At 37.5% G+C, this 19,936-nt stretch overlaps 2 protein-coding genes across 2 annotated transcripts in view; one reads left to right on the top strand and one right to left on the bottom strand.

Annotated features, from left to right (window-relative positions):
- ZNF804B (zinc finger protein 804B) overlaps window positions 1-19,936 on the top strand; it is a gene marked incomplete at its 3' end in the record, with an annotated part of 469,887 nt that overhangs the window by 25,178 nt on the left and 424,773 nt on the right. The gene's annotated exons all lie outside the window — the stretch shown is intronic.
- Window positions 9,536-10,359, bottom strand: TEX47 (testis expressed 47; the record flags this gene model as incomplete). Its single annotated transcript, XM_081244625.1, has 1 exon — window positions 9,536-10,359. The coding sequence occupies exon 1, from the start codon at window positions 10,295-10,297 to the stop codon at window positions 9,536-9,538; it is 762 nt and encodes a 253-aa protein (XP_081100751.1). The 5' UTR covers window positions 10,298-10,359.

Below are 19,936 nucleotides of genomic sequence, written 5' to 3'. Positions count from 1 at the left end.
TCTTCATTAGTGTATAGGAATGCAAGAGATTTCTCTGCATTAATTTTGTATCCTGCAACTTTACCAAATTCATTGATTAGCTCTAGTAGCTTTCTGGTGGCATCTTTAGGATTCTCTATGTATAGTATCATGTCATCTGCAAACAATGACAGTTTTACTACTTCTTTTCAAATTTGTATTATTTTTATTTCTTTTTCTTCTCTGATTGCTGTGGCTAGGACTTCCAAAACTATGTTGAAAAATAGTGGTGAGAGTGGACATCCTTGTCTTGCTCTTGCCCTTAGAGGGAATGTTTTCAGTTTTTCACCATTGAGAATGATGTTTGCTGTGGGATTGTCATATATGGCCTTTATTATGTTGAGGTAGGTTCCCTCTATGCCCACTTTCTGGAGGGTTTTTATCATAAATGGGTGTTGAATTTTGCCTAAAGCTTTTCGTGCATCTATTGAAATGATCATATGTATTTCTTCTTCAATTTGTTAATATGGTGTATCACACTGATTGCTCTGCATATATTGAAGAGTCCTTGCATCCCTGGGATAAACCCCACTTGATCATGGTGTATGATCCTTTTAATGTGTTGTTGGATTCTGTTGGCTAGTATTTTGTTGAGGATTTTTGCATCTATGTTCATCAGTGATATTGGTCTGTAGTTTTCTTTTTTTGTGACATCTTTGTCTGGTTTTGGTATCAGGGTGATGGCGGCCTCATAGAATGAGTTTGGGAGTGTTCCTTCCTTGCAATTTTTTGGAAGAGTTTGAGAAGGATGGGTGTTGGCTCTTCTCTAAATGTTTGATAGAATTCACCTGTGAAGCCATCTGGTCCTGGACTTTTGTTTGTTGGAAGGTTTTTAATCACAGTTTCAATTTCATTACTTGTGATTGGTCTGTTCATATTTTCTATTTCTTCCTGGTTCAGTCTTGGAAGGTTATACCTTTCTATAAAATTGTCCATTTCTTCCAGTTTGTCCATTGTATTGGCATGCAGTTGCTTTTAGTAGTCTCTTAGGATGCTTTGTATTTCTGCGGTGTCTCTTGTAACTTCTCCTTTTTCATTTCTAATTTTATTGATTTGAGTCCTCTCCCTCTTTTTCTTGATGAGTCTGGCTAATGGTTTTTCAATTTTGTTTATCTTCTCAAAGAACCAGCCTTTAGTTTTATTGATCTTTGCTATTGTTTTCTTTGTTTCTATTTCATTTATTTCTGCTCTGATCTTTATGATTTCTTTCCTTCTCCTAACTTTTTGTTTTGTTTGTTCTTCTTTCTCTAGTTCCTTTAGGTGTAAGGTTTGATTGTTTATTTGAGATTTTTCTTGTTTCTTGAGGTAGGCTTGTATAGCTATAAACTTCCCTCTTAGAACTGTTTTTGCTGCATCACATAGGTTTTGGATTGTCGTGTTTTCCTTGTCATTTGTCTCTAGGTATTTTTTTATTTCCTCTTTGATTTCTTCAGTGATCTCTTGGTTATTTAATAACGTATTGTTTAGCCTCCACATGTTTGAGTTTTTACGCTTTTTTCCCTGTAATTCATTTCTTATCTCATAGCATTGTTGTCAGAAAAGATGCTTACATGATTTCAATTTTTTTAAATTTACTGAGGCTGGGTTTGTGACCCAAGATGTGATCTATCCTGGAGAATGTTCCGTGCCCACTTGAGAAGTGAAATCTGCTGTTTTTGGATGGAATGTCCTATAAATATCAATTAAATCTATCTGGTCTATTGTGTCATTTAAAGCTTGTGTTTCCTTATTAATTTTCTGTCTGGATGATCTGTCCATTGGTGAAAGTGGGCTGTTAAAGTCCCTTACTATGATAGTGTTACTGTCGATTTCCCCTTTTATGGCTGTTAGCATTTGCCTTTTATACTGAGGTGCTCCTATGTTGGGTGCATAAATATTTACAATTGTTATATCTTCTTCTTTGATTGATCCCTTGATCATTATGTAGTGTCCTTCTTTGTCTCTTGTAATAGTCTTTATTTTAAAGTCTATTTTATCTGATATGAGTATTGCTACTCCAGCTTTCTTTTGATTTCCATTTACATAGAATATCTTTTTCCATCCCCTCACTTTCAGTCTGTATGTGTCCCTATGTCTGAAGTGGGTCTCTTGTAGACAGCATATATATGGGTCTTGTTTTTGTATCCATTCAGCAAGCCTGTGTCTTTTGGTTGGAGCATTTAATCCATTCACGTTTAAGGTAATTATTGATATGTTTGTTCCTATGACCATATTGTTAATTGTTTTGGGTTTGTTTTTGTAGGTCCTTTTCTTCTCTTGTGTTTTCCACTTAGAGAAGTTCCTTTAGCATTTGTTGTAGAGCTGGTTTGGTGGTGCTGAATTCTCTTAGCTTTTGCTTGTCTATAAAGCTTTTGATTTCTCCATCGAATCTGAATGAGATCCTTGCTGGGTAGAGTAATGTTGGTTGTAGATTCTTCCCTTTCATCACTTTAAGTATATCATGCCACTCCCTTGTGGCTTGTAGAGTTTCTGCTGAGAAATCAGCTGTTAACCTTATGTGAGTTCCGTTGTATGTTATTTGTCGTTTTTCCCTTGTTGCTTTCAATAATTTTTCTTTGTCTTTAATTTTTGCCAATTTAATTACTATGTGTCTCGGCATGTTTCCCCTTGGGTTTATCCTGTATGGGACTCTGTGCTTCCTGGACTTGGGTGGCTATTTCCTTTCCCATGTTATGGAAGTTTTTGACTATAATCTCTTCAAATATTTTCTCTGGTCCTTTCTCTCTCTCTTCTTCTGGGACCCCTATAATGCGAATGTTGTTGTGTTTAATGTTGTCCCAGAGGTCTCTTAGGCTGTCTTCATTTCTTTTCATTCTTTTTTCTTTATTCTGTTCTGCAGCAGTGAATTCCACCATTCTGTCTTCCAGGTCACTTATCTGTTCTTCTGCCTCTGTTTTTCTGCTATTGATTCCTTATAGTGTAGTTTTCATTTCTGTTATTGTATTGTTCATCTCTGCTTGTTTGTTTTTTAATTCTTCTAGGTGTTTGTTAAACATTTCTTGCATCTTCTCGATCTTTGCCTCCATTCTTTTTCCGAGGTCCTGGATCATCTTCACTATCATTATTCTGAATTCTTTTACTGGAAGGTTGCCTATCTCCACTTCATTTAGTTGTTTTTCTGGGGTTTTATCTTGTTCCTTCCTCTGGTACATAGCCCTCTGGCTTTTCATCTTGTCTATTTTTCCGTGAATGTGGTTTTTGTTCCACAGGCTGCAGGATTGTAGATCTTCTCGCTTCTGCTCTCTGCCCTCTGTGGATGAGGCTATCTAAGAGGCTTGTGCAACTTTCCTGATGGGGAGGGACTGGTGGTGGGTAGAGCTGACTGTTGCTCTGGTGGGCAGAGCTCAGTAAAACTTTAATCCACTTGACTGCTGATGGGTGGGGCTGGGTTCTCTCCCTGTTGGTTGTTTGGCCTGAGGCAACCCAACACTGGAGACTACCTGGGCTCTTTGTTGGGGCTAATGGCAGACTCTGGGAGGGCTCACACCAAGGAGTGCTTCCCAGAACTTATGCTGCCAGTTTCCTTGTCCCCACGGTGAGCCACAGCCACCCCCCGCCTCTGCAGAAGACCCTCCAACGCTAGCAGGTAGGTCTTGTTCAGTCTCCCCTGGGGTCACTGCTCCTTCCCCTGGGTCCCGATGCACACATTACTTTGTGTGTGCCCTCCAAGAGTGGAGTCTCTGTTTTCCCCAGTCCTGTCTAAGTCCTGCAATCAAATCCCAGTAGCCTTCAAAGTCTGTTTCTCTCGGAATTCCTCCTCCTGTTGCTGGACCCTCAGGTTGGGAAGCCTGACGTGGGGCTCAGAACCTTCACTCCAGTGGGTGGACTTCTGTGATATAAGTGTTCTCCAGTCTGTGAGTCACCCACCCAGCAGTTATGGGATTTGATTTTACTGTGCTTGCGCCCCTCTTACCATCTCATTGTGGTTTCTCCTTTGTCTTTGGATGTGGGGTATCTTTTTTGGTGAGTTCCAGTGTCTTCCTATCTATGACTGTCCGGCAGCTAGTTGTGATTCTGGTGTTCTCATGAGAGGGAGTGAGAACACATCCTTCTACTTTGCCATCTTGATTCAGGGACCTCCGTAAGGAGAATCTTGCTAAGAGAAATGAGGAAGGAAGTTAAAGCCATAAAGCATGAAAGTATTGGGAAACCATGAGAGAACAAAGTGTGAGAAAGGGAATGATGAGTACAGATGAGGCTGGGTAGCTTAGTAAGCAAGAATCAGAGAATCAAGGCTTTGCAGATCATGATAGAACTTTGCTTTTTATCTGGAAGATGAAATGAAAGCCACTGAAGAATTTTGATCAGAGGAATAACATTTATTAGTGTTTACTGTATGCTGGGATCTTGCCACCATTATTTTATGCAGTGTCCATAACCAGTCTTATAATGTAGATACTGTTAATCACACTCATTTTGTAGATGAGGAAACTGAGGTGCAGAAGGGTAAAGAAACAAATTACAGCTCTACAAACTTTCAGAACCAGGTTTCAATACAGCAATTTGATACCATAGGTGGCTCTCTTACATCTTTTGCTATACTGCCTTTAACTTTGATAGAAATATTACATAGACTAGAAAGACAGAGAGGCGGAAGAGAAGACTAGAGTGAGGGAGATCCCTAAGAATGGCACAAAAACAAGACCAGACACTAGAAACACTTACTGTGGAAAATGCGTGGGGCTTGGATTGATTGGCTGTCAGTGAAATAAAAAGTAATGGAGGAAATTAGGACAACGTTCAAGTTCTGACTTGGTGACTGTGTGGAGAGTGGTCCATTTTACAGCAACAGGGAGTGCAGGTGGGGGAGCAGATTAAAGGGATAGTAGAGGCAAGGAATGATTCGTTCTATCCAGGACTCTTGCAGATGGAGGTGCCTGTGGAAATCCAGTCGGGTGTCTTGAAAAGGCATTATGTGAGGACTGGAGCACAGAAGGTGTTTGGTGTAGTAGTGAAGAGAGCACTTAGAGTTAAATCCAGACCCCTAACCATGACTACAGTTAACTATTTAAAGTGATGAAGTGGAAATAGGGGACTAGTATTACCACCTCTTGCTTTTACTGTTGGCAAAGCACTTAATGTCTTTTTCTGCAAAACAGTGCAGCTGAGGGGGCAGGCAGGTAGAACAGACATTTGACAGGTACCTTTGGGGCTTCTCTTTATATTTTCTTAAAAACTATGCTCTGTATTTATTGTGTAAATCGTATCAGCAGGTAATCTGGAAATTTACATAATCGACCACAAGGGGGAGAACTCTAATTCTACATTAAGACACTTACTAACAACATGAAATATTCTAAATGTACTTGCTATATTCAGTTGTTGTTACGCTGTCCCATTTCCACTTCCTCACGGAAGCTGGGGGAATTTTGTGCTAGAGATAGGTTTCACTGAATTGAAATGCTGTTTTGTCGTGCTAAAGTTATGATAAAGTCACTAAATGTAAGAATCTGTTTGTACTAAGCAGTAATTCTCCAGGAAGGAATTCAGATGCTTCTTTAATTAAAATGAAGACAGTAGGGCTTCCCTGGTGGCGCAGTGGTTGAGAGTCCGCCTGCCGATGCAGGAGACACGGGTTCGTGCCCCGGTCCGGGAAGATACCACATGCCGCAGAGCGGCTGGGCCCGTGAGCCATGGCCGCTGAGCCTGCGCATCCGGAGCCTGTGCTCCGCAATGGGAGAGGCCACAACAGTGAGAGGCCTGCGTACCGCAAAAAAAAAAAAAAAAAAAAATGAAGACAGTACAAATTTTAAAATTCACCCCAGGAGGGTTTTTCCCTCCAAATAACATTATTTCAGTTGTCCTTCAAAAAAACTATAAAGCTATAAAAACTGGTTTTTACTTTTTGCGGTACGCAGGCCTCTCATTGTTGTGGCCTCTCCCGTGGCGGAGCACAGGCTCCGGATGCGCAGGCTCAGCGGCCATGGGTCACGGGCGTAGCCGCTCTGCGGCATGTGGGATCCTCCTGGACCGGGGCACGAACCTGTGCCCCCTGCATCGGCAGGCAGACTCTCAACCACTGCGCCACCAGGGAAGCCCATGTGCTCTGGTTTTATGTAAAGTTTCATTGTAAGAAAACTATAACCCTCACTGGGGTGAGAATTACCTTTTGAGGCTTCCTAACGTTTGAGTCACATTTTTGGACTTGATCAAATTAAATTACATTTGTAAGGTGTGAATATAGTGTTTCTGCATTTTATCTATATACCAAAACAGACACAGCTAAATGAGTGTTGTCCCCTTTAAAGATGTGATATTGGTGAGCTCTGTAGGACTCTTAATAATGCAGCTGTTACTGGAAACATATCTGTATTTCCCCTTAGAGGAAGTGTCACACTCCTTTAATATGTTCAGTGACAGCAGATCTTCCTTTGAGAGTGAGTACAATATTTAAAAATAAACATTTCTATGAATGAAGTTTGAATATTAAGGTCACCAATCAAATTGCAATATATATTATTTGAGGTTCAGAAGACTAGATGTAACTAAAATATTTTAACTCCCTTTGATTTATAAATCTCCTTAATTTATCTGCCATTAATGAGTCACAAAATGTTTTTAGCAATGATGCTGTCACTGAAGTAAATATAAACTCTCCTAAGGTGACTACTTGCATTTGAATAAACTCATTCTAGAGTGTCATTTAAATAAATAAATAAATAAGTAGTTTCTTTATGCTTACTTTGTGCTTATTTTCCAATTATTTGCACAATTCATGCTTCAGGAATCCTTTAAATGTAAAGTAACAGTCTACTAAGTAAATCAGTGTTTTCATTTAGATATTTTCTATAACTTCTTCCAAAAATGACTGAGGTTTTTTTATGTTTTTCTTTGGCCAATGAATTAATTTTTTATCAGTATTTTTCACACCAGAAAGTATTATAGACCAATAGAAGTTCTATGCAAGGCAGCGTGGAGGGCACACTTCTTACTTCTGCTTGTATATCCAGTGACTACCACAGTGCTTGGTGCCCTGGTAAATACTTACTGGTAGATATTTAGAAAATATTAGTTGCATAGATGAATGGATAAATAAATGATATGTACATATATCAATAAAATGTACATACAAAATTATTCTTGTTATATATTAGTGTTCCAGACTGCTGCATGAACATTGACCCAAAACTTAGTAGCTTGAATCAACAACAGTAATTTTTGCTGTTCACAGATCTGCAGCTTAGGCAGGGCTCAGTGGGAACAGCTCATCTGTACTCTCCTCCTCCTCCACATGGTGTCAGGTGGTCTGGCTTGAAATCCAGGGTTGGCTGGGAGGCTAGAGCCTGGAGGCACCTGAAGGTTCACTCAGTCACATGACTAGTGGTGATACTGGCTGTTGCCTGGGACTTCGGCTGGGGGTGTCATCAGGAAACCTGCTTGGATTGCTCATAGCATATTGTCTAGGTTCCATTCAAGTGATCAAGGCAACGTGCAAGGCATTTTTATGACCTTGGAGGTCACATTGGATCACTTCTGTTGTAGTGTTCATCTAGGCAGTCACAAAGAAAAGTCTGCCTGATTTCAAGGGGAGGGTATTTAGAACCCACCATGTGATGGGAGGTGTGTTGAGGTCACGTTGTAAGAAGAGCATGTGGGATGGGATATATTGCAGTGGCCATTTTTGGAGAATATAATGTGCTGTACTTTTATATACTCAAATATGTAGTTTTACTTGTAAACTACTTCTATTCATTTTAACTTTAGAAAATATTGTTCCTAAACAAAATTTACCCCATTAAATGGAATCCATCTGGTCCAATAAACATTTTTGGTTCATTTTCTCCTTCCTGCTTTTGCTTGTCTCTGTTCTCTTAAATATGCTCATCTGCCCTCCCAGACCTCTTCCTCACATACATTCAAAGACTGACTGAGGCTTACTCTCTTTCTCTTTCTTTTTTCCTTCCTTCCTATTTATTTCCTCCTCTTCTTCTTTTTTTTTTTTTTTTGGTGGCCTGGAAAGCATTTACTCAACTCCACTCACTTTGTCACTAAACATTTACTATCAATGGGTGCCTTTTCACAGTTCAAAGAGTAAATAACACATTGCTGCATATTAGCATTTGATATTTATCAAACTGATAAAATGTTTGTAAATTATATATTCTTTCTTAATTGGAAGAATTTTAATTTTCTCTAAAATATCCTTTATGTTACTAAATTTAAATGAATGGAACTTCAAGTCAGCTTAAAGTGAAAAATGTCATTCTTTTTCTAAAACTATATTACTAAATTAAAAAATGGGAATGGTCTTCCCTGAAATTTGATTCTGATGTGGAACAAATTACGATATTATCTACATATGACAAATTTGAGGTGCATACTGAGATGGCTTCCCCCCCCAAAGAGACTGAAAATCAAATAAGCAATGAGAAATGAAGTTAAAATGATATAACAGTATTTCTTCTATTCAATCCAAAGTTGATTTCATAGGATATTGAAGGAATTTTGGATAAATATCATTGAAGTAGTAAAACATTAATGTTGCTTAATTGCTTGAACAAACTAGAAAAATTTAAATAGTGCGAAAAAAGCATTAATCTTGGGTAAAGAAAGGGAGAGACCAACTTGAAATAGGTCATATAGAAATTGCGTATAATTAATTGCTTTCTAGGAATTAAATTGAAAAAAATAACCAATTTGTTTATCTTATATAGACTCATTTAGAAGTAGGTTTCCCAAGTGAGGAGGGATCATGTCTTCTCTGGACCCTGACATATCCCTGTCATTTGGCAAGTGTCTGTCCTGTGAATGGTGCTCAGTAAATGACTTTGCATGAAAGAATACAATTGCAGTGCTTTCTGACAGTGTATTTTCTAGTCATTTCAAAAAGCTATTGTGTTCTTTAGCTTTATAATGGCCTCAGTATTCTTGATTATATCATCCAGAATATGTGAACCTTGGTACTACTTTCAAAGTTTAGGTTTTGTTTTCTGATTTCAGGGACCATACATAGTGAGGTTACTCCCTCACTTTGCTCTTACAGTCTTTCCTGCATATTGCGACTATAATAATGATCATATCATACATCATATTATGCATCATATTTACTCTTATACATATTTGCCTCCAAGCTTAGGCTGCAAGCAACTCAAGCATTGTATATTTCCCCAAATTTTTGTACTCTCAGAACATAATACTGCGTGGTGACAGCTGCTCATTGATGGTTGAAAGAATGAATGAGAATCTGAATCAAGTGTTTATCCTTTTGCATCTCTACTTTTCATTAAAAATTAAGTCATTTCATCAAAATGATGTTAACCTTGAGAACTTATTATGACCTTATTAAACCCCTTCATTATTGAAAATAATGTGTTGATCTTAATATTAGAACAGATAAATTTTCAAGTTTAACTCAACATACTCTGTAAAGGTTAGTCTATTACCTTTGTGTAGATTGCTGTGTTGTTTCTTTCCTTTTTTAAAGAGAAAAGTAACTTTAGAAATATTTTCCTTTTATTTAAGTAGCATACATTCCTTAAGAGATTTGACTACACTGACCACATCATCTCTCTTCATCCTAGAAGCGGGAAGGAGTGGGCCATACCACCTCAGAATCCAAGGTGACATGTATGGGTTTATTATACATGTTTATGAAAGTTTCTGGGTCCATTAATTCTGCAGAATTGCATACGTACTTTATTATTTGTTCTGGAAGGAGTAATTCGGGTGCAACTTGGTGCAAATTATCACCTGGTCCTTTAGTGCCCACTTTCACAGTCTTAAAAAGATGGAGTGCTAGTTTATGGGTTTGGATGAGAAATTCTGTCATGACCTCTTGTAGGGACAGTGACTGTGTCACATCATCAAGATACATAACTGGCGCTTTTATTACTGAAACATGCCATTGCATAAAGAACCTTGTTGGTATATTGTGGGATGTGACTATAATTTTCATTCCTTGGATAAAAAATTCTGTTTCATCCTTTTCATGGCTAAGATAATCCAAAAGAACTTGGTAAAGAGTACCATTGGAGGACTCCAGGATATGCACAATGGAATTAGGATATATGAGCAATAATCCTGTCACTGCTTCTCCTAGGTGACGTTTCAAAATTGACTGAAACAGTTGTTCATAGTATTCAGCAATATCTTTTCTTTCTATGTTTGCTGTTACCCTGGCCACTAGGAACATCCTATGAAGAAGGAATTTCTTTAGTTGTAGTTTTTGCTTTTCTTCCTGAAAATGCAAGTAATTACTACGTGGAACTTGTGGCATTAGAAGACATTCCAGTGGAACATTCTTTTTGTTGGTCTTTCGGGTACGGGCTGAGAAGGACATGATGAGTCCTATTTATTCTTCTAGATGATTCCAGTTTTCAGATTATTACAATATTTACATTATCAGGCTGCCTCTTCAGTGATGAACTCTTTGTTTCTTCAGGCAAAAAAAAAAAGTTTACTCAGTTGATCAAATGCTTTCCAGTGTTATCAATAAACAATGCCTTTGAAATTAAAGAGAATGTTGAAACAAGAATAAAATTATAGAGTTTTGTTTTAAAGTTTACAGTGAAATAACTAACACTCACATCCTAGGGAAAAAAACTCTCCAGTAAACTAGGGGGTAGGGAGAAGATAGAACTTACTCTAGAATAAGTTTGTTATGTTGTTGTTTACATTATTATTTTCTTTTTTGATTTATAGGATACTTTTTTCTCAGTGCCCATCCTTGAATCATACACACACCAACACACACACAAAGAGGAATGTATCTGCTGATACTCACTGACAGTAGCATTGATATTACATTAAAATTTCTTTTCATTTATGTAATGATGAATGCAGATTGTTCTTTTTTGGTCAAATTTTTCTTAAAAAGGTATTTTTATGATAATTCCCCAATTTCTTTTATAAATTTAACTGGTCAATAAATTTTTTTAAAATCTGGGGATCTCTTAACTACTAATTGACTTATTTTACCTTCACTCAGTACTCTAAAAGTTAATAGTATTGCTTGGATAATTACAGTAAACTTTTGAAGTAACTAGTTTTGGTTCTTTTTTATTTAACTCCTATCAGTAAACCTCAGAAATGGCTCTTTTTTCTTTCTTTCCTTTTGTTTTTTTTTTTTTTTTTTTTTTTTGGTTGTTGCTGTAGGGGTCAGATGAAAAATTCTGTTACTTTTAACTTAGTCTTCTCCTTCTTCTTCTTCCCTGCAGGTCAACTTAACATTTCTTTCTTTTTTCAAGTGCTTCTTCCTTTTAACCTGTCCTCGAGGTCCTGCTTGTCCTCCATCGCTCTTCCAACTGCCAGTGTCCTGGGTGCTCTCAGCTGTCCCGTATTCTATTCTGGTTTCCATAGTGCCCGGGCAAATCAGAATGTTGGTGCTGTTAAAGGGCCAGAGCGCACTGGCAACTCTGATAAATGGTGGACCTGGATATCTTCCTAGACATATTCTTTTCTTTTTTTTTTTCGTCCACAATTTATAGAAGAGGAAACCAAGGTATGGATTAGCTGTGTACCTTGCACACAATTCAAATGTGCTCTCGACAACCTCCCTAACTGTCTACTGAGGGTAAAGAGGTATTTATGCACTAATTAAAGACTAAAAGAACACATACCAGTTTCTGTGTAATGGTGACTGTTATAAAAACGTTCTTCTATAGGGTTTAGTTTTCTTAATTTAATGTAAATTTAAGTTACTTTTTATTTTATTTTTTAATTAATTTTTCTTTTTGGCCACACCACACGGAATGTGGGATCATAGTTCCCTGACCAGGGATGAACCTGCACCCCTTGCATTGGAAGCGCTAAGTATTAACCACTGGACCACCAGGGAAGTCCCTTAAGTTACTTTTTAGAATAAAAATTAACAATATATCTTAAAATTGCATTCACATGAGCCCTAAACCACAATTTTAAAACAAGGTTAGAAAACACCCTTATTCAATTAAAAAAATTAAACCTTAGAATATGTTTCCTCCTCCCCCCAAAGGTTTGTGTTATCCAAACTAATGATCTGGGTTTAATAATATGCAGTGATAAATTGTCCCAGAAAGTGGAGGCTAAGAGGTGATTTGATATTCCTTAATTGTGTGGTACATAAAAATTGGCTATAATTCCTCACTGTGGTTCACTTCGTCACCCCCTGAAACAATACAGTCTTTCCCAGGGTGCATAGAAACTTACCATTGCCCAGTCTAGAGATCATTCTCACCCTCATTCCTACTGCTTTGCAGAGTGTAATTATGTTGACAGCCTCCTTTATAGCCATCTCCACTCCCTTGGTTTCTATGAGTCTGTACTTTTCTGAATTTCTCCCCAAATCTTGATTTGTGGTCAAGCCCAATTCCTTCTCACACCCACCTCTGGGCAAAGCTGAGGCTCTGTTATCATCACACAGCTCCTCTGAGTCACTTTATCTCCTTGGCCAATTTGCTTAGCACCATCTATGTTTCTGTTTTGTGAGGTCAGGTGGGTGGCCCTTGATACCATGCTTTTCTACAGATAGAATGATTGACATTGCTGATTTACCATGGAGTCTTTCCTGCTGAGTCCAGCTGTAGACTTGGACTGTTTCTCAATCTAAGGCTCAAGACAGATACAACTGATTTGCTGGGATTGACAAAGAAGAAAAAAAACTGAGTTCCCATTCCAGTATTTTTTTTCTGTACAGAAGACTCCAACTTGTCATCTTATTTACAACTCTTCTCCTTGAAAGTACCTCTACCCTTTCAAATTAAAAAATGCCAACATTGTAACTATTGTTTTCTTTACATTTTCCTTTACAAATATCCCAATTTGTGACTCATTTCACATTTTTCTCTCATCTCCTAGGCCAACATCCTTGGTCTTGTCTTTTCATGTTTCCTAAAAGTTACCTCCCAACTTTATTCTGTTGCTAAGTCCTTTTACTCACTTTGAAATGTGTCTTGATTACCACTGCCTCCTTCGTAATCCTAGTTCTTTATTTAGATTATAGTTGGAGTCTTCTACCCTCACTGTTTTCTAGTCTTTTCCACCTCACCTATTCAGCCAAGAGTATGAAACTGTAAGACCTTATGATACGTCTGCTTCATAAACTTCAGAAAATACTAATTTTACGAAGTCTTTCTTGTTTATTTCCCTTCCATAGAATTCTGGGAGAGGGAGCTTCTGCCTTTACCAGATCAGAGTGATTTCTAGCACTTACTTCCAATCCACAATTATGGATTATAACAGAGAAAATGGGGACATGCAACTGCAGGGTTTATTACTTAACACTGGCATTGATCAATGTCAGTGGGAGAATTTATAGGCCATTGCTACCCAGAAGCTCCTTTTGAACACACAAACTTAAATTAACCTTTTATACATAGTTAAGATTCTTCCTCTTCATGACACCATTCTTAAATAAAGCACAACTTTTCTACTTTTTTTGCCCCTATGAAAAGGAGCTCAATTGTGATTTTTCTCCCCATGTGGGCTTTGTGTTTTCCTTTTCTTTCATATATCTTTGTTCTTCCAATATAAACCTGATAGAAAAATGATAATCTTTCATCATTATAATTTCCCATGTAAACCACATTAAATATCACTAAACCATCCCTTCTTCAATAGAGTGATAATCTCTTTTTTGGTGTTGGCTTAAAACATATAAGAAACTGATGTTGACAATTTTGTATGGTTCGACCTAAAACATTTAGAAACAACGGTTTTTACCACCATAGTTAATAGTTTGGTCTACATTTTCCCAGTGTATTTTTCTATTTCTTGATGCATTTTTAATTACTGGGGGGCTTCTTCCAAATTTTAGTTTCACTGTCACATGGCGATCTGAAACATTTAAAGGCAACTAACCTTGTTTCCTTGCCTTTCATCAGTCATATTTTTAAGTGTCAAGAGAAAAATTTTGAGCAGATAGGAATAGAAAAAACACAGTTTGGTCTGTTTTTGATTGATTGGTATATGTAATTATAATCGTAGACTCTCCTTTTAATGGACACTTAGCATTTGAGTTTCCAGATGCCACAGTCCTTGTGTTTCATCTATTAAGGGTCAGCTATTTGCCGTCATGTGGTGACTCAAGCGGAAGAACTCTTCTATCTATCCAATGGGATGAAAAGACTTCAGTGTTTCTCCTCCCAGAGAGATCTGTTTAGAGTAGATACCCAAGTTCAAACAACTAACAAGTGGCAGAACCTGAACTGACATTTATTATACTGAGGAGTCCTCTTTCAATTATTCTATCTATCCATTGTTGTTATCCAACTTATCTCACATAAACACACAACATATATTTGTATTTCAGTTCAAGCTGTGCACCTTAATATTCACTATATACTTTACACTCTGGTTTTATTATCTGGAGCCAAATGTTTCTGAAAAAACAACCCCCCAGTGTCCTTTTGTCTTTGTAAGGCAGAAGGAACAGATTAAAAAGATTAAATACCATTAATTGATTATTTACCATGCATCTTCTACTAGATGTTTTTACACTTATTAATCTTTACAACAAGCCTATAAGGTAGATAGAAATTTTGCCAACAATTTATAATAGAGGAAACTAAAGTTATTGGGGGTGCATAGGTACCTTGCACACAATTCAAAAATGCTCTCAACAAACTCCCTACTCTGTCTCCTGAGGGTAAGGAGAAGATGAATTGTTCCCTCTGTCTATTCATGATCACAGGGTCATTCTTTGCTCCTCTATGACATGACAATTCTTCTGGAAATGGAGGATAGCATATGGTTTGGAGAAAGTAAATTGAAAGGAAAATTTCTACATTATACCTGTGATCCAATAAAATTGATGCACTGTCTTTAACTTCCCATTCATTTCAGATTTATCTACACCTTTGATATGCCAGGTAATATCATAGGCACTGTAAGAAACACAAACATGAAAAACACCTGATCCCTAATTTTAGGAGTTTAGAGTCCAGTAGGAAGGTGAGATGTCCATGAAAAAACAATAAATACCATGCAAATGTTGTTCAGTGCTTTAGAAACACTGAGGTAGAAAGAGTGGCTGGGATTTCTTAGAAACTTTAATGAGAGAGTTCATATTTGGGCATGGCCTTCAGGGAAACAGATTTGGGGAGTGGCTTTGTGAATGTTTCTTGAATTCATTACTTTAGAATGTCAGGATATGCATTAACAGAACTTGATTTCTACATGGAATGTCAGATCCCACTCTAACCTTTCACATGTCCTCGTGTACTAGAAAAACAGAAAACTCTAAATCCCATCCGCTATCTTTCTTTGTGTTTTGACATATCTAAATAATTAGTGTAAGAGAATTAATGGCCTAAATAAATGGCTAATAACTTGGGTAGAACCTTTCACTAAGCATATACATAAACTATTTTTTGTATTATTATTTTTTAATTGAAGTATAGTTGATTTATAATAGTTCAGTTACACATAAACTATTAAGTGTACAACATATACTTGATTTAGCAGAGCAAACCAGAGTGAGCTTCATCACAAAAATCACTAGGTTTTTTTTTTTTTTTCTTTTGCGGTACGCGGGCCTCTCACCGCTGCGGCCCCTCCCGCCGCGGAGCACAGGCTCCGGACGCGGAGGCCCAGCGGCCATGGCTCACGGGCCCAGCCGCTCCGCGGCACGTGGGATCCTCCCGGACCGGGGCACAAACCCGCGTCCCCTGCATCGGCAGGCGGACTCCCAACCACTGCGCCACCAGGGAAGCCCCACTAGATATTTTAAGACTTATAAAAAAAGAAAACTAGATTACCTTCTCCAGCATTGTCTCCCTTTGCCAAAGCATTATGGAACAGTGTTTGGTAATTATTTATCAAGGAGAATACAGGCTAGAAATGCTTTGTTATTTAGCATAAACACTTAACATATGTCTACTCTTTGTAGAAAAATATGCCAGACACTGTGGAGACATTCTTGTGAATCAGATATTGTATCTGCTCATGAAAAATTCAGTTCTCTTAGTGGAGCTTAAAGTCTCCACAACTATGTTTAATACAGGGCTGGAGAGAAGAAATACTATAATAAAGACATAAACAATGGACACTGAAGACATAAATGCCAGAACAATTAAATGTGGCTGGAAGAATAAGCAAAGCCGAGCATAAAAAAAGATGTGATTTGTATGTCTGAGTGTGTGTAGGGAGTGGCATTGGGGCAGAGATGGGGATCAGGGAAGGTACAAACAAACTGTAAGCTTGAAGCATAAAGGGCAAAGGGCATACATTCACTTCATTAAGAAAATGACAATAGCCTGGTTTGGCTAAAGTGTAGCTCTCATACCACAGAATCTGCAGATTTGTTAAATTACCAATTCCTGGTCTCTAGCCCTAAAAGGTGTGAGTTGGTACGCTTAAAGTGAGGGCCAAGAATGTGCCTTTTTGACATGTTCTCCCAGTGGCTCTTTCTATTTCACTTTAAGGCAGAATGGGCTGGCTTGTGGTGATTTAAACCTTGACTATTAGAATCACCTGATGGAGAACTTTTTAAAAAGCCAGCTGCTGGTTCTTATTTAATTAGTGTGGGATGGAACTCTATATATATGTGAAAGCCTCTCTGGGTGATTCTAAGTGTAGCCTGGAGGAGAACTGCTGGTTTAGGCTCTAGGGTGAGCAGAGGAGAGAAGTGGAAGAGAAGAAAAAAAGGAAGTTGCAGCCAGTGTTTGGAGGACCTGCACGCCATGCTCAGAGGTTTGAATTTTACTCTGTGTGTAGGCGGGGATCACGGATTTTTTGAACACCTATAATCGTAACTGTGTTTAGAAAGTTGCCTGTGAAGAACAGAGGAATTAGAGGTGAGGGATGCTGGGGGTAGCCAGAGCAGTTTTAAGAACTCTGTAGTTGGTGAATGAGTGCCCCTACTCTCTGCCAGTCAAAAAGTAAGTTAGTCCAACTTTTCTGGAAAGTAATTTGACGATATGGATTACAAGCTTAAAAATCTCATACTCTTTGACTAAGTAATGTGTTTTCCAGGTACATATCATAAAGAAATAAAATTATTGACAAGGATTTTAATGTAAAGATGGTTATTATAGGAATTAAAAGAGAACTTTGAAAAATTGAATAGCTGTATTATGTTTTACTATGGTGCCTTGAAACCATTTCTGAAGAATATTTTAAATGCAGGGAAAAATGGTTATTCTCTGAAGTAAATAATATAATACACAAAATTATATGTAGCATGTGATTCTAATTTTTTTTTTAAATATAGAAACCAGAGTAGAGAGAAATCTAGCCAAATGTTAAAACTGGTGGAATTTGGTGATGATATTTGTTTTGTATATTCCAAATATTCTAAGCCTGTCTACATTATTGTTCTGTTCCAAAGAAGAAGTTAACAGTAAAATACCCCAATAAGGCTGTGGTGATGGTTTGATAAAAGGTAATGTGCATGTTGTTCTCTTTGTGAGTCTGGGAGAGGCTAGCTTAACAGCCTTCTGATGGGTAGAACTTGTTAAGTGGCAGGTCCTGAATCAGGTTCAACAAGGGGTGCCTGGGCTTAATGACTGAGAGTCAAGATAAGAAGGCACAGAGATGAAAGATGGAGCAGTTATCAAGACACAGTGCAGGAGCCTCAGTCCAGAAAAACCTAACATGACATGAGATCTTTATATAACTAGCCTAAGGCATACTACCGAGAGAAGGGTTGGTCTTTAAAGATTTTAGCCCAGTTGGACAGTTAGAATCTGAACTAAAGCAGTTGCTGAGATTGAGGAAGATATGCAAGTCATCACCAAGCTATTGATGACTTAATCAACTGGATGTGGGAGGTGAGAGATGCAAGGATTTAAAGATGACTCTGTGGGCTTGAATGTCAGTAACAGAGAAGTCTACGTTTTTGCGTTCTTTTTTTTTTTTTTTTAATACAGATGGAGGATAGAGGAAAAAGCCCAGATTTTGGAGGAAAAATAGTTTGTATGTATTATGTTGAAGGGGAGTTGCCATAGAAACATGCAGGTATAAATGCAATTAGAGTCTGGAGAACTAGAGAAGTCTGGATTGTGATGCAAATTTGATAGTCATCTGCGTTGAGGGAAGAGTTGAAATCATGGGAACCAATGTGATTGTAAGACATTGAAAGGAAAGGAGACAGTGGAGGTGGAGAAGAGTACCATGTAAACCTAATTTTAAGAAGTGGGCAAATGGGACCCAATGAAAGAGTGGCAAAACATCAGAGGTGGAGAACAAAGAAAACACAGAACCTTGAAGGTCAATATTGGAGAGAGGTTTAAAAGTGGATGGTAGTGATAAAATTCTAAAGAGAGGTCAAAAAGCTTGAGGACTCAGGTGACCTTCTAATGTTGGCAATTATAAGTTTCCTGGAGACTTAAAAAAATAGATTAAAAAAAATAGATTCAGTAAAATGGCTGAGAGAAACCAGTTTGCAGTTGATCAGTGAGCCCATGTAGAATAAGTGGTCAAATAGTAGACCACTCTTCAGAACATTTGGTGATAAAGAATGAAAGTACTTTGATAGTGAATTACAGAGGAGGAAGATTATAGGGTAATTATGCTTCAGTGATCCTAGGTTTTTCTCTGTTAAAAACTAGCATGCTGTGTTTTTCTAAATTGCTGTTGTATCCAGCCATGAAGGTGGAGTCTGAGAATGGAATGCATTTATACGCTTTGAAAGTATTTTAAGATCATCACTTCTATACAGAGATGTTGGAGACTGCTAATAACACTGAACTCTGAGTTATGTTTACTTTTCCTCCTTTATTAGATTTACTTTCTGGTTCTTTGGCAGATGGATGGCCTCTAAAGATGTATGGCTTACTAACACACTTGTTGTGTGCTTTATGTTGTGTGACATCAACACAACAAATCATAGTTTTTCAAAAATCTCTGAGTAATGGAAAAGTTGCTTCCTATACACAAAGATAATTATGATTGGAGTAATCTTTATATTTTCAGTACAAGTATCTACTCTGGTCCATATAATATACTAGAACACATCATCAGTAAATTAATATCTACTTTGGTGTTTGCTTTTGGTTTAACTTTGATCAGTGTGCTGTGGGGAGTGGAGAAAAGTGAACTAATAAAAGTTTGGAGTTGGGAGGGAACTTAGCACCACTGACAACAAATTCCTCTTACTGTTAAGGAAGACATGGCACAAAGAGGCTTATTAATAATATGGCGCTCCAGTTGCTTATCTTATAGCAAGGTTGACAAAAACACATATACGTGAAATACTGAAAGAGGGAGGTGATATTTCTTACTAGAGTACTTTTCAGGAAATATGATATATGTTTCAATGAGTAAAGTGGTGCTAGAGCTATTCAAAAAATAGTTATAGGAATCTGAATTTTGTGATGTTCAATAGAGAACCTTTAAGTGTTTTGACCCAGGGAAGTAATATGATGGGTGCCACGTTTAATGGTATTAATAATTGTATTTGAGATGTTTGGAAAGGCATGATTTTAGAGTCAGAAATACCTGCTAAAATATTGTTGTATTCCATATATATAATGAGGATTTAGGCTAGAATGAAACTTTTAAAAACATTTCTTTTTAAAGGAAGAGTATTATTAATCCAAGTCTAAGGAACCACATAATTTTTATTTTATGTAACCAGAGAAGCAATGTAGTTAAAACAACATAGTGAAATATTTTAAAAAATTGTCAGTGTCCTAGACATCTAAATAGATTTTCATTAATTTAGCCAGCAAGCCTTTATCATCCTGCAACCTTTCCAGCCTATGATGAATTCAAAGCTCTTTTGCTCATTCTAATTCAGGAAAATTCCATATTTCTTCAGAAACTACACCCACTAACACTGGCAATTTGGGACATTTCAGAGCCTCGTGGGATACTAAATATCATTGGTTTAATGTATGTAATTATAAGGAGCAATCACTTTATTTTTGAAGTGAGTTACAGATAACGAAAGTATACTAGGGTGACTACTTTACTTGGGAGGACAAATTCCCAGGATCTTAAGTAACATGACAGTGGGGGCAGTATAGGCATCTGGTCCTCCATCATCATTTCTCAGTGC

The sequence above is a fragment of the Mesoplodon bidens genome, assembly GCF_964165515.1.
Source record: "Mesoplodon bidens genome assembly, chromosome: 9".
Classification (NCBI taxonomy): domain Eukaryota; kingdom Metazoa; phylum Chordata; class Mammalia; order Artiodactyla; family Ziphiidae; genus Mesoplodon; species Mesoplodon bidens.
Note: the sequence above shows the minus strand (reverse complement) of the source record. Positions and strands in the feature narration are given on the sequence as shown.